General features: G+C 36.0%; 1 protein-coding gene across 1 annotated transcript in view; it reads left to right on the top strand.

Moving 5' to 3' along the window:
* Positions 1–14,544, top strand: part of LOC127654077 (intermembrane lipid transfer protein VPS13C-like) — a 90,844-nt gene that overhangs the window by 14,265 nt on the left and 62,035 nt on the right. The window contains exons 2-12 of the mRNA XM_052141059.1: positions 906–949; positions 1,440–1,482; positions 2,478–2,573; positions 5,792–5,893; positions 6,213–6,290; positions 6,692–6,760; positions 7,345–7,454; positions 8,152–8,211; positions 8,362–8,421; positions 8,535–8,615; positions 14,190–14,247. Of these exons, the coding sequence (XP_051997019.1) occupies positions 906–949; positions 1,440–1,482; positions 2,478–2,573; positions 5,792–5,893; positions 6,213–6,290; positions 6,692–6,760; positions 7,345–7,454; positions 8,152–8,211; positions 8,362–8,421; positions 8,535–8,615; positions 14,190–14,247 (801 nt within the window). The remainder of the gene's footprint in view (positions 1–905; positions 950–1,439; positions 1,483–2,477; positions 2,574–5,791; positions 5,894–6,212; positions 6,291–6,691; positions 6,761–7,344; positions 7,455–8,151; positions 8,212–8,361; positions 8,422–8,534; positions 8,616–14,189; positions 14,248–14,544) is intronic.

The following is a 14,544-nucleotide window of genomic DNA, read 5'->3' as shown; positions in this document are numbered from 1 at the left end:
CCTGTAGGCGGACCCGTCACCAAACTTGTTTTTGACAATCCTGGCCCAGATCAGGTAGCATATTTGGTAGCATTGCCTTTAAATTGGTAGCATTGCCTTTAAATTGTTTAACTTGGGTCAAATGTTTTGGGTAGCAAAATAAACTTGGGTAGCATCACACAATAAACTGCTGGAATTTTGGCCCATTCCTCCAGACAGAACTGGTGTAACTGAGTCAAGTTTGTTGGCTTTCTTGCTCGCACATGCTTTTTTCAGTGCTTTTATTCTGGGATTGATTTGCACTTTTCGCACCAAAATATGTTAATCTCTAGGAGACAGAATGCTTCTCCTTCCTGAGTGGTATGATGGCTGCATGGTCCCATGGTGTTTATACTTGTGTACTACTGTTTGTACAGATGAATGTTGTACCTTCGGGCATTTGGAAATTGCTCCCAAGGATGAACCAGACTTGTGGAGGTCCACAATTTTGTTTCTGAGTTCTTGGCTGATTTCTTTTGATTTTCCCATGATGTCAAGAAAAGAGGCACTGAGTTTGAAATTAGGCCTTCACTTATACATCCACAGGTACACCTCCTATCAGAAGCTAATTTTCTAAAGCTTGACATCATTTTATGAATTTTCCAAGCTGCTAAAAGGCACAGTTAACTTAGTGAATTTAAACTTCTGACCCACTGCAATTAAAAGTGAAACAATCTGACTGTGAACAATTGTTGGAAAAATTACCCGTGTCATTCACAAAGTAAATGTCCTAAAAGATTTGCCAAAACTATAGTTTGCTTATTTTAAATCTGTGGAGTTCAACCTAAGTGTGTGTAAACTTCTGATTTCAACTGTATGTACAGTCTGTACGTTCTGAGATTCTATATACAATTTACAATGTTGTCCTTTTTATCATCCTTTTTTAGGAAATGTTGTGTTAGAAAATCTGAGAGTGAAAGAGAATGCTTTGGTAAGTTTGTATTGCTAACCATGTTCAAAAGTTTAATTTAATTAGGCTTTAGATATTTTAATCTAGATTCAGAAGTTATGAATGCAGTGCATATCATATAGCAACAACACAGGAATAATATGCATCATTACTGTGAGAAAGTTCCAAAATGTTAGCAATGTTTTTCTGTGTATGTATCACTGTGGTCAGTGGTTGGCCCTCTGTAGCTTCTGCTAAATCAAAGTTGTGCTAAAACAGTATGATTTGCTGATGGTATCACGAGTATTCAAAATCACAATAACTGCAAGAGTTGAACTATATACATTTTCACAAAGCAGTATACAGTTAAATGTATATTCTGCATACTGTACATGATGATACTACTGAAAAAGCATTTCAATATTAGGCCTACTTTAATAACATAGTATAGAGAACATAAATATCATACATAATTTAAAAGGTTGTATGTTTAAAATCTGTATTTCAAACTCCATTAATTTTTGTACTTTAGAATGAGTTTGCTGTCCCTTTTAAAGTGAAGGCTGGTCAAATTGGTGAGTATCCAACTTTAACTTTCAAGACAAAGTAAAAAATGCATGAAATATGTTTTGGTTTTCTAATATTCAGGCTTGTGTGTTGTAAACTATGGAGATTTTAAAAGCAAAGTTCCAGTGCTGTATAAAGTGAATGTCACTTCATTTATTGTTTTACTCCAGTTAGATTATACCAACTCATTTAATTTTGCAATAACGATCGCTTCGTGGTTGTTGCAGTGAGGGAGGACACACTTGAATAAGACATTTAGATGCAACAGTAAAGATTAAGGGTTCTGTTTTATTAGTGCACAGAATATGTGCACTATTGTCAGTCGAGTTGAAGTCATTTTGAAAACGTTCTTTCATTCATTAATAATCACTTTTGTTTGGAACTGTACTGTATTGATTTGGGAATTAGCATTATAACTCTGTAGTGAAATAGAGTAACGCCCTCAAGGCCTAGACGTTTTGTAAGAACTATTCATCACTGTTGTATTAGTTTTTATTCAGCTCTATGATTCTGTGTTTTATAATTAAAAAAAAAGCATTGCAGTGTTTATTTCTTGGCAATAAAAAGCAAGCTTGTAAAATCAGTCATCAATTCATGCTCTCACATGATCCAGTCAGATGACCTGAAAGTAGCAGTGAGTTATGAAAAGGGATCTAGTATATTCAGTTCTACTATATATGTTAAAAGTATAGTTCCCAATAAACCCTTACTTATTATGTACAATTGCCAAAAAGTGATTGTATTTCTAGTTTTATATATTGTAACACACATCATATGTTCCTAAGCAACACATTCTATAAAAATAATATTACATGTTTACCTAAAATACTAGCGAGCCTCTAACAAATAACCATGCTTGCATTATAGTTTACTAATGTGTGTCTTACACTTAACCTGTAACATAATCATAAAGGTTTCCAGAGTGCCTGCTTTCATTTCTTTTAATACACTGTTATTATGGTTCATACAGTGTATACACTGCTTTGAAATGCTTGTTCTGTAGGTAAACTGACTCTGAAGATCCCTTGGAAGAATCTCTATAATGAGGCAGTGGTGGCTACGTTAGATGGTTTATACCTTCTGGTGGTTCCCGGAGCAAGTGAGTGTTTATACAAGCACATTATTTATTTATTTAGCTTTTTCACAATTGTAAACATAATGCAGCATTTCACCAAGCGTAGACAACAAATGTTAGCGGTTTATATCTCTAGCTGTAATCACAAGGCTATTTATTTCATAACATTTCCTGCATTGATTAGTTTGGATCAGCCCAAATGCTGAATTTTCTTGTTATATGAATTGCATTATGTTTAGTTAGTATAGTTGCATAGTTAAGCTGGATTCCTGTCCCTTAACAGAGATGTGTATAGTGTAGTTGCGTTAAATTAAGCTTCACTACACAAAGGAAATTCAATTATCAGTGAAGATTGTATTAATGCAAACATACTAGAAATTTGTAAAATACGAAATACTAAATGATCAAAACAAATAGCTTCTATTAATTACAGGTTTTAAAGGTACAGATTCCTGAAAAGTGTTGTGGGGTACTTTGCATTCACAACTGACAATTGCCAGTAATCTTGACACAGCAGTCTTCAGTCTGTAAAGATTTTAAAGATATGCGAGGGTGTTGTTTTTTACTATTATTGCAACAATTACAGATAGCCCATACAAAAGATACTATATTTTGAAAATTTTAATTTAACATCCTCTATTTCCATCAAATAAAACTTGGGCTGCTTCGACTGACATAGTTTTTTTTACATGTTGCAGTCTAGGTTTTTTTACTTCACCTTACAATGGTAAGCCAACTGCAGCAAAGTAGGTAGCAGGGTGGTGGCTTGGGACCTGGACCAATAAGCTTCTCTTGTGTGAATCTGATCATAGCCTCTCTTTGATGGCTGTTCTATATTTTATGTTTAGAATGGCTAATTATACAAATTGTAAATACCGTATACAGGTTTTATTGGAGAGCTGTTGATGGCAATAATTGACAACTGTTTAATTTGATTGTCTCAGTAAAGTTTATTGTGTGTATGTGTACTTTGCGTTTTCAGTTTCTTGTCACTTTGAACAGGACTTTGGTATTTCTTATGGGCTTCCCTACTGTATATCTTCTAAACTGATTTATTCTGTTAAATGCATTAGGGATGCACTGATCAAACACCTTGATTTATATTGGCTCCGATACTGAAGTTTTTAAATGGAACGGGTATCGGTCCGACTAGCCTGATCCAAATCCGATAAAGGTGTGTTAGTCATGTTCGTTACTGTCAAGCTCAAAAATGACATAAAAAAACCCCCATAAAAACCCAATTAAAGTACTTCATATGACTCGTGCATTTTATTCAAAGCCACTTGAAGACGTGCAATAGCTCTGTGAATCACAAAACGCTGTTTAATAAGTAAATATAAAATGCATGCGCAGCTTCAGTGAATGGCACTGCTCTGTTTACACGCACACACACACACGCGCGGCTATTTTTAGCCTTCATAGCAGTGCGCAATATTTGAGTGATACTCACGAACAACATCTCAGATGCAGATGCTCAATAGTTCGGTTCACTTATAATATGTATTTGACCAGAATTTGAATAAGAAGCTAATTAAACTACTGTGAACTTGCCTACAAACAGACACACTTACAGGACTTCCTGGAGAGATCAGAATGTCAAAATAAAAGCGTGAGGGTAAAAGTTAAAGGTGCACAAATGAGATATAATAATATTATTATTATATATTATTATTTGTTTACAAATTGAATTGGTTCCAAAAAATAACTGTGTTAATGAAAAGTGAGCTGATATCTTACAACTAAATAAAAAAAAGAATCCTTTAAAGTCCAGATACAAGTTGAATTTTTTTTGCATCTTTTCTACTGATGACTTATACTGGAATGACTGTTATTTTTGCTGCTACATTATCAAGTATACTAGTTAACAATACATTTTTTCTTAATAAGCTATACATATTATATTGAAATAATGTGTAGTTAGAGGTTTGTGTTTCTTTACATATTAAAGAGCACACTCAATTAGTTCCACACAATAATGTAAAGATATTCTAAACTGATTATGCAAAAAACAACACTGGTATCGGATCGGGATCGGTATCATCTGATACTGAGATTTCCGATATCTGAATTGGATCGGAAGAGAATAAGTGGTATCGGTGCATCCCTAAAATGCATGCAAGTAATCAAATGATTGTTTTATTGAAGAAATCATATCAGCTACTACATCCTGTCTGTCTGTCTTTTGGAATGAAGACGGTCAAACTCCACTGCCAATCTAATTACTTCATTTTTACATGTACACAGGCTTTTCTTTCCCTATAAGCTGTGAACATACAGTATGTCATCTACAGTATATGCTCTATACAGCAGTTATAAAATATGTACAACACACTTTGATGGCTTGATGAATGAATGGATACACTGTGTGTAATTGACTAAAAGGAATTGTCTCCATAGACAACAAAAACAAAACGAAAAAGCCTGGCAATTTATTTATCTGCCATTTATTTTCTGGTCTAAATTGTCATTAAGTTATTAATATTACCATTCTAGTGTAGAAAGAGGAGTCAAAGCATTAAGGGTTTTTACTATTCCAATATTGTAGAAAATATGTTTTTTTTTTTTTTTTTTTTTGGCTACTACGATTTTACTATAAAATACCATGATGATACCTATGGTTACTGTAAAACCATGGCTAATTTTTGTAAGGGAAGGCCAGGGTTAGGTTTAGTGGTAGAGGTTGGTGTAGGGTGTCTGTGGGACTCAATAAACATGCTGCAGTGATGCCACTACTGTATGTTAGTATATAATTAGGGGAAATCATCTAACACTATTTGCACTTGGTGCAAAGAAGATGCTTTTTGTTGCCTTTTGTTTTTCACTTGGATTGGCCTGAACTGGTCCTTTCTGATAGAGCTCTAGCAGTGGATGTCAGAGGAGAGCAGGAGGTGTAGGAGGCAGTAATACAAATAAATAAATCAAGTCCACTTGAATGAGCAGCATTAGATTGTAGCTATTTTTAGGCCACTTACATTCTGAACCGTGAATATATAGAGAGATGTCATTGTAAATAACTTTTTCTGTTATTATATGATTGACTGAGCACAAAGTGTTTAAATCTATGTTTGGTTTTTCCACATGTACATTATATGTTTGTGCATGCAAATCTACATAAGTTGGCAATAGTGAAAATATTTAAGACTTCATGACAGCTGTAGTGGGAATGATACTGTATTAGTCACTCACTTTGGTGTCTTAGATGTTTGTTTGCATCTAACTGCCTGTTTGTTGTGTGTTTTAAGCGATTAAGTATGATGCTGTAAAAGAAGAGCGGTACCTGCAGGAGGCCAAGCAGAGGGAGCTACAGCGTATTGAGGAAAACCTGCAGCTGGTCGCACACAGAGGTGAGTTCTCTTTCTAACATTCATTCGGTAGCTGGTGAGTTATGACTTGTCTGTCAGCATGAGCAAGACAATAATTTGTTGACTTCATACATAGGATCACAAGTCTTTTTATTTGCAATTAATTGGTGGTATAACTTTATTAACAAATGTTCATCAATTTATTCATCCTCACCTCTGCATAGCATAGTAACTTTTTTCAACCTCCCCTCATCCATCCATCCATCCACCAACCCATCTATCTATCCATCCTATTTTAGTCTTTTCTTTTGTCCCTAATGGCTGTTTGTGTTTGCTTTGTGCTGCATTTGATGAACCACAGGCTCTCCGGCTGGAGAGTTTGTATATGATCTGGAGAGTTATGTGTATAAGAACCACGTGGTATGTACAGGACCCAGTGGTATGTACAGGATCCAGTTCCAGTAGCATACATTATATCCATCTTAAGGAGACAGGCATTGTCTTATTTGAGACTTTAAGAGTTTCTAATGAACTTAACCGTGTAGACACTTCAGCTTTTTGCTCTTTATTACTTTGTGTGTTTTTGTGCAGTTTAATGTGATTGTGTGTGTGTGTGTGTGTGTGTGTGTGTGTGTGTGTGTGTGTGTGTGTGTGTGTGTGTGTGTGTGTGTGTGTGTGTGTGTGTGTGTGTGTGTGTGTGTGTGTGTGTGTGTGTGTGTGTGTGTGATTGCTTGCTTGCATGCTTTGTTTTGAGTAATTCTGATTCTTTTCTCAGTCTTACGCATGTTCCTCTTCTACCTTACTAACTGTTCTCTCTCTCCTAATGCTGCGCTCTATCAGACAAAGGACGTTATGTTAAAAAGCATAAAAAACCCTTTAGGAGATCTAAAAAGCATGAACATAAAGCAGGTGGGTGGCCAGAACCTACTGTGATCGACTCCTTACTCACTGAAGTGACAAATATGAGCAAATAATTTGAATAGCTTTATTCTGTTTGTTGGAGTACATATAATAGAATCAGTCTTAAAGTTATTTTATTATTTTGATTTGTATTATATATTTGTACTTTCAATTTAGTTTTGTGTTTTTAGTTTTCACTTTATGATGGTTAATTTTTGTTTAGTTTCATATATACCAGCATTTAGTTTTAGGAATATAGTGCTGCCAAAGTTAAGTTGTTAACGAATAGCATTTCAGGGTGTTTAACGGCTCAGTATAGTGGTATTTTCATGTTTAATGACGGTGGGTTGTAAAGGTTTCACATTTTGTAATATACTGTATATAAAATACCAAAAAAATTATATTCTTCATTTATTTTGTTTTAGATAGTTGTGGAGTCATGAAAATGTATTTAATTTTTTTGTGTTTCCAATTGTTAGTTTTTTTTATTTAAATTTTTTAAATTTAACAAAAATGTTGTCAGTTAGTTTACTTTATAGTTTCATTTAGGGTGGAGTTGTATTTTGTGTTTATCCAGTTATTTTTCATTTCAGAGAAGCTTCAGGAAGAGAAGAAGGATACATTTGCAGAGAAACTGGCTACACAAGTTATCAAAAACCTCCAGGTTAAAATCACCAGCATTCACATCAGATATGAGGATGATGTGAGTATTAACTCTACATGCATGTGATGCATGAGCACATATTCACACCTATTTGTGTTTTGTGTTTGTATACAGAACTGTGCAAAGGTCTTAGGCACATAAGATGTTTCACAAAAGCTTTTGTCTTAAGATGGTTATTTATATCTTCAGCTTTAATGTGTCAATAGGAAATATAAATGTTAGACTCCCAAACATTACTTTTGGAAATAGAAAAGATTAGAATAGTAGAACAAGGAGCCCTGCAACATATGTCATGGCCCACACAAAGCCCCCCACTGAACATCGTGTCTGTCTGAGATTACATAAAGAAACAGAAGCAGCTGAGACAGCCTAAATAGATAGAAGAACTGTGGTGAATTCTCCAAGAAGCTTGAAACATCCTATCTGCCAACAACTAAAAAACTTGTTTCCAGGTTTACTTAGGAGAATTGGTGCTGTTTTAAAGGCAAATTTGGTCACACCGAATATTGATTTAGCTTTTTTATGTTTACTGGACTTTTAAATTAAGTGATAAATGAAATCGATTTATTTAATTAGTTTTGAAAACATACAACTTTTTTCACAAGTCCCTAAACTTTTTGCACAGTACTGTAAGTGAATTGCATATTACTAGAGAAGTGACTTAAATGTGTAGCTAATTAAAGAAATGTAATAGACTATTGAGGTTGGTTATGTGATCGTTCTGTCAATACTTCAGGTTTCAGACCCTCAGAAACCTTTTTCAGTGGGCATGACTCTTTCAGAACTCAGTCTACAGGTAATCTCAGAAAATGCTTTCATAAATATGCTATGAAATGAAAATCAATTCCAATCACAATTGCAGTTTATTTTGTTTGTAATAACTGTAAAAACATTGGCACACAAGTAATTTTAGTTTAGGTATTTACTCTGCATTTCTCTCTTATAGACAGCAGATGAGAACTGGAAGACTTGCATTCTAAATGAAGCGGCCAAGATCATCTACAAGGTGATCACAACCCCCTATTCTTCTCTTATTTCCCATAATAAGATTTCTTTGGCTTTAATATAGCTGTGATAATGTGTCTAATGTTTGTGTGTATGTGTGTTCTCTGCTTTAAGCTGGGGCGCCTGGATTGTTTTTGTGCCTATTGGAATGTCAACAGCCCAATCTTCTACAAAGGCTCCAGGGAGGAGATAGTGGTAATTTGCCCTTGGTATTTTTCCCCTTAATATTAGTAACATCAGCTCTGCTTGCCCTGCAGTCGTTAATATTAGCTGTTTTGCTAACTTCTGCTATTTTGTCACCTTCAAACACACGCTCTCTCTCTGTCTCTCTCTCTCTATACACCCGCCCTCCAAAGAAATGTCAGCGAGAGTTTCTGACTGGCTAGTTTTCTGATTGGTGTTCTTTTTTCTTTCTTAAGACAGATGTAATTTACAGGGCACACATTTCAGTGATATATCTGAGATATTTGGGACATTACTGGTATATAATAATTACTTGCAGCACCTTTTTATTTAAAAGAAAATTAGTGAATTGCACCAGTGAATTTAAGCAAACAACCAACCTGCATGCATGCGTGCGTGCGTGTGTGTGTGTGAAAAGGGTAAAAACAGAGCATAGGAATTTCACAGACAGCCAGTGCAAATGTTCTATATATTTTTTTTTTTTTTTTTTTGCTGACATATTTTTATTGAATTTTACAACACCTTTAACACAAGAACATTTAATACAAACATAACTTATTCAAATCCCTCCCCCTCCACATTAACCCTGGCAGTCATATAGTGTGTGGTTTAATGTTTTTTTTTTTTTTTTTTTATATCACACACTCCTATTCAGCATTAAGCATATACTAAACCTTCACACATCAATAGCCTCTTCAATATCTCCTTCTTTAACAAATCTCAAGAACATCTCCCAAATTTCGTAAAATTCAGAAGACTTCCCCTTGATCACATACGTAAGCTTCTCAAGGGCCAAATTGGTTATCAAGTTTTTCAGCCAAAGTCCAAGGGAAGGACAACTTGTATTCGTCCAGCAAAGGGCAATTGAGCGCCTGGCTTGTAGTAGGCACAAATCCACCAGTTTTTTCTCTTTGACGGGCAGAGAGCAATTGTCCGCATAGACACCCAATACACATATTACCGGACTTAAAGAGATAGGAGTAGTAGTAAATTGAGATATATATATATATATACTGCGTCACTTTCCTCCAAAACGTTTGTACCTCACCGCATTCCCACACACAATGAAAAAATGTGCCTTGGAAATTATTGCATTTAAAATCAGGAATACTAGGGTTAAATTTATTTAATCTCACAGGTGTGATATAAGTTCTCATTATCCAATTATATTGTAACAGTCTTAAACGAGTATTTATAGTTTGAGTTTGTGCTTTTAAACATATTGTACCCCACTCATCTAATGAAATGTCTTTATTTAAATCCTGCATCCATGCTCGTCTTTTATTTTCAGAATTTTCTTTATGATTCTGTACCAGTATATTATATAATTGGGTAATTCGCCCTTTACTGAAACAGTCTTGCGTGGAAAAGGTTTCCAGTGTGGATAATGAAGGGAGTTGCACAGAATTCTTTAGTTTTGAAAAAATAAAACTTCTGAGCTGCAGGTATTTAAAAAAAAAATTCCGGGGTATATGAAACTTTGATACCAGATTTTCAAATGACATTAAAATATTGTCTTCATATAAGTCCATCAATCTAACTATTCCCTTATTCAACCATAGTTTAAACCCCATATCATTTTTAGCTGGAGTGAAATATTAATTCCCCAAATCGGGGAGAAGCAAGACAACAATGGGGCCTCTCCGAGAAATTCATGAACATCGTACCAGACCATAATAGTATTCTTCACAAATGGATTGTCCGTTTTTCTTTTTAGTTCTTTAAGGGGTGCTGAATGTAAGAAGCTGTCAAGTGTCAAGCCTTTTGCAGCCAACATTTCAATCTGTAACCAAGGCATATTCGTATCCCTAGAGAACCAAAACATTGCAGCCCTCAATTGAGCAGCCAGATAATACCACAATAAATTTGGTAATTGTAGGGGCGAGTCCTGTCTGGAACCATGACTTAATTTAAATGGTTGTGAGATAAAATTGTTAGTGAGTATCTCCGCAGTGGAATCAACTAATAGAATTTCCATCCATTTACGGAAATTATCACCAAAACCAAACCGCGCAAGAACCTCCAACAAATACGGCCATTCAAATCTGTCGAATGCCTTTTCGGCATCGAGCGACAGGATGGCCATGTCAGGGGCACCGTCCCTGGTATGTACCAAATTCAGTACCCTCCTAACATTGTGGAACCTTGACGATTCTTAACAAAGCCATTCTGGTCTGAGTGCACCAGCAGAGGTAGGACCTTCTCATGTCTCATCCCCAAGGCTTTAGCAATAATTTTTGCATCCGTATTCAAAAGTGAAATTGGTCTATATGACCCACATTCTACAGGTGGCTTTCTTGGCTTCAAAATCAGAGTGATCAGGGCATTTCTCAACAAGGGAGGAAGAGATCCTTGCTCGAAAAGCTTCTACATACATATCCAGTAACGGGCCTATTAATTTATCTTTAAATTCCTTATAAATGTAAATTGGGAGTCCGTCCGGACCCGCCGCCTTACCGCCCCTCATTTTAAGAATAGCATTAGAAACCTCTTCTAATTCCAATTCCCTATCTAGCTCAAGTTTTGTCTCTTTGGAAATAGAGGGAATATCCAACCCATCCAAAAATGTGTTTTGAGTGAGGGCGCATATGCAAATGTTCTATATTAAATGAAAGTGTGATTTGAAAATCTTGCTATTTATAATTTTAGTAGTAACATTGTGAAACCAAGACAATTAGGGATTAGAAAAGAACATTCCTGTTTTCTGTGATGAAGCATGTAGCAAGTGAGTAAGTTCAGAGAGAACTTAGGGAATGATTGTAAAGCACTAAAGCTAGGTCTGTGTAAGTCTGTATCAGGAGACTGTTTTGTACAATTAAATGACTTCTAGACAGGAAAGCAGGCCTCAGGGTGCAACATAAGATAATAATTTGTCTGATCTCATATCAAGGCTTGTGATTGCTGAGTAAAGCAGTAAAGATATCATTTGCTCGGCTCTTTGCACTATTTCCGTCTTTCACTCTCTTATAGAGAATTTTTTTTTTACTTGCAATGTTTTTTTTTTATCAGCACGGCACCACAGATACAACCAGATAACACAGACACAGCTAACATCGAGAGATTGTCTACACATGCTGTTTATCTTACTGATCAGCTCTGTGTACATTGCCCAACTGCTATAAACCCTCTACTTTATTACCTGGATACTCCTGCATTGCACTGAGGCATAACAAATTTATACATCTAGGTTTTGAACAACATGAGGATAAGTAAATACTGACAGAATTGTCATTTTTGGGCAAACTATTCCTTTTAAACTAGTGTTGGCTCACATCAGCTCTGCTTGCCCTGCAGTCGTTAATTTGATATTGGAGTTTAGAGTGGTTGTTAACACACACTCTAACATGTATGATATCTGTATCATTGAATAGAGCTGAACCAAATTTGTCATCTTGGGGATTTTTTCAAATGAACTTAATTCAAAATAGTGTAACAGTCATGACTGTAGTTTCTGACGCGCAACACTGTGTGTGTTGGAGGGTGTGGTGTGTATAATCAGTATGGGGAATATTGTACTCACTGGTCAAGACCATACACTTGTGTTTGTAAGAGATCAAATTGCATACTGAACTAATGCAAAATCAGTGTTGGGCAAAAGCGGATTACATAATCCGATTACAAAAATGTTGTAATTCCTCAATAGAATAGGTTACATTACAATGTAGAATCTTGCAATCTTTACCTTCAAATGCATTCTTTGGCTTAAAAAATATATATCCATTGAAAAAGACACATTCAATCTTCAGAATCTTATTGCACTTTTACATTTGTAATAGTTAGTTTTGACGTTGCATTGACAATTAGTGTTTCAAATGAGCCCTTGTCCACAATTGGATGCTTTTTGGGAAAAATGCATGTTGCAAACAAACATTTTAGAGGTGTTGGTCACATGCAGCTTTGTTCTTTTGCACCATGCAAATGCTCTTCACTCCATGTTTTAGGATGGCAGAATTGTAGTAGGTAGGTCACACTTTCTCATACACTCACCTAAAGGATTATTAGGAACACCATACTAATACTGTGTTTGACCCCCTTTCGCCTTCAGAACTGCCTTAATTCTACATGGCATTGATTCAACAAGGTGCTGAAAGCATTCTTTAGAAATGTTGGCCCATATTGATAGGATAGCATCTTGCAGTTGATGGATATTTGTGGGATGCACATCCATGGCACGAAGCTCCCGTTCCACCACATCCCAAAGATGCTCTATTGGGTTGAGATCTGGTGACTGTGGGGGCCATTTTAGTACAGTGAACTCATTGTCATGTTCAAGGAACCAATTTGAAATGATTCGAGCTTTGTGACAGGGTGCATTATCCTGTTGGAAGTAGCCATCAGAGGATGGGTACATGGTGGCCATAAAGGGATGGACATGGTCAGAAACAATGCTCAGGTAGGCCGTGGCATTTAAACGATGCCCAATTGGCACTAAGGGGCCTAAAGTGTGCCAAGAAAACATCCCCCACACCATTACACCACCACCACCAGCCTGCACAGTGGTAACAAGGCATGATGGATCCATGTTCTCATTCTGTTTACACCAAATTCTGACTCTACCATCTGAATGTCTCAACAGAAATCGAGACTCATCAGACCAGGCAACATTTTTCCAGTCTTCAACTGTCCAATTTTGGTGAGCTCTTGCAAATTGTAGCCTCTTTTTCCTATTTGTAGTGGAGATGAGTGGTACCCGGTGGGGTCTTCTGCTGTTGTAGCCCATCCGCCTCAAGGTTGTGCATGTTGTGGCTTCACAAATGCTTTGCTGCATACCTCGGTTGTAACGAGTGGTTATTTCAGGCAAAGATGCTCTTCTATAAGCTTGAATCAGTCGGCCCATTCTCCTCTGACCTCTAGCATCAACAAGGCATTTTCGCCGACAGGACTGCCGCATACTGGATGTTTTTCCCTTTTCACACCATTCTTTGTAAACCCTAGAAATGGTTGTGCGTGAAAATCCCAGTAACTGAGCAGATTGTGAAATACTCAGACCGCCCCGTCTGGCACCATCAACCATGCCACGCTCAAAATGGCTTAAATCACCTTTCTTTCCCATTCTGACATTCAGTTTGGAGTTCAGGAGATTGTCTTGACCAGGACCACACCCCTAAATGCATTGAAGCAACTGCCATGTGATTGGTTGATTAGATAATTGCATTAATGAGAAATTGAACAGATGTTCCTAATAATCCTTTAGGTGAGTGTACATAATTATGAGGAGGTACAAATTTTGTGACATTCACTCCTTTTTCATTTCAAAGTGGATACAAAATTATCCGATCCCTATTCCTAAATAACAACAATTATATTAAAATTAAAAATGCATGCATCTTTTTATTGTCTTCCATTTTTTTGGTAACAGTTTTTGTTTTTGCCTTTTGTTTTTCTCAGTGACTGACAAATAGCGAGTTGCTGTTTGATTTTATGTTTAGTAATGTTTAATGAATGGTGTGTTAATTGGTACTTTACATTTAAAATAAATAATTCGATTTTCAGCAAAACAGTATATCAAAATAATTAATCCAGAAGTAATAGATTACATTTGCAAAAAAATGCCTCCACATTTGAGTTTGTTGTATATTTTTGCAGGACAGGATGAAAGAAGGAATCAGCACCAAAAATGAGGAACTGCAAGGCTACCAATACAGTAGGTATTGCATTAACCACTGGAAAGACATGACCATATTCATCATCATTTTGATATTCACTATTAATGGCCTGGCATTTTAGTTTCTGTGCTTTGCTGATGAGCTGCTGAGTGGAAGTGTAGAAAAGAAAGGATATCAGAAGAAATGAATAACGTGGAGGTTGAAAGTTTGAAAAGTGTGTTGTAAAGAATAAATCTGTAAGAAGATTAGTAATGATATAGCATGGCAAACCCCTGTCTACATCTATGAATTTTTCTTTCATGCAAGCTCTGCTATAATCTGGGTGTGTGTTAACC

This window comes from Xyrauchen texanus, chromosome 2, assembly GCF_025860055.1.
Source record: "Xyrauchen texanus isolate HMW12.3.18 chromosome 2, RBS_HiC_50CHRs, whole genome shotgun sequence".
In the NCBI taxonomy this organism is placed as follows: Eukaryota; Metazoa; Chordata; class Actinopteri; order Cypriniformes; family Catostomidae; genus Xyrauchen; species Xyrauchen texanus.
The sequence above is the reverse complement of the archived record's forward strand: the minus strand, read 5'-3'. Positions and strand labels throughout refer to the sequence as shown.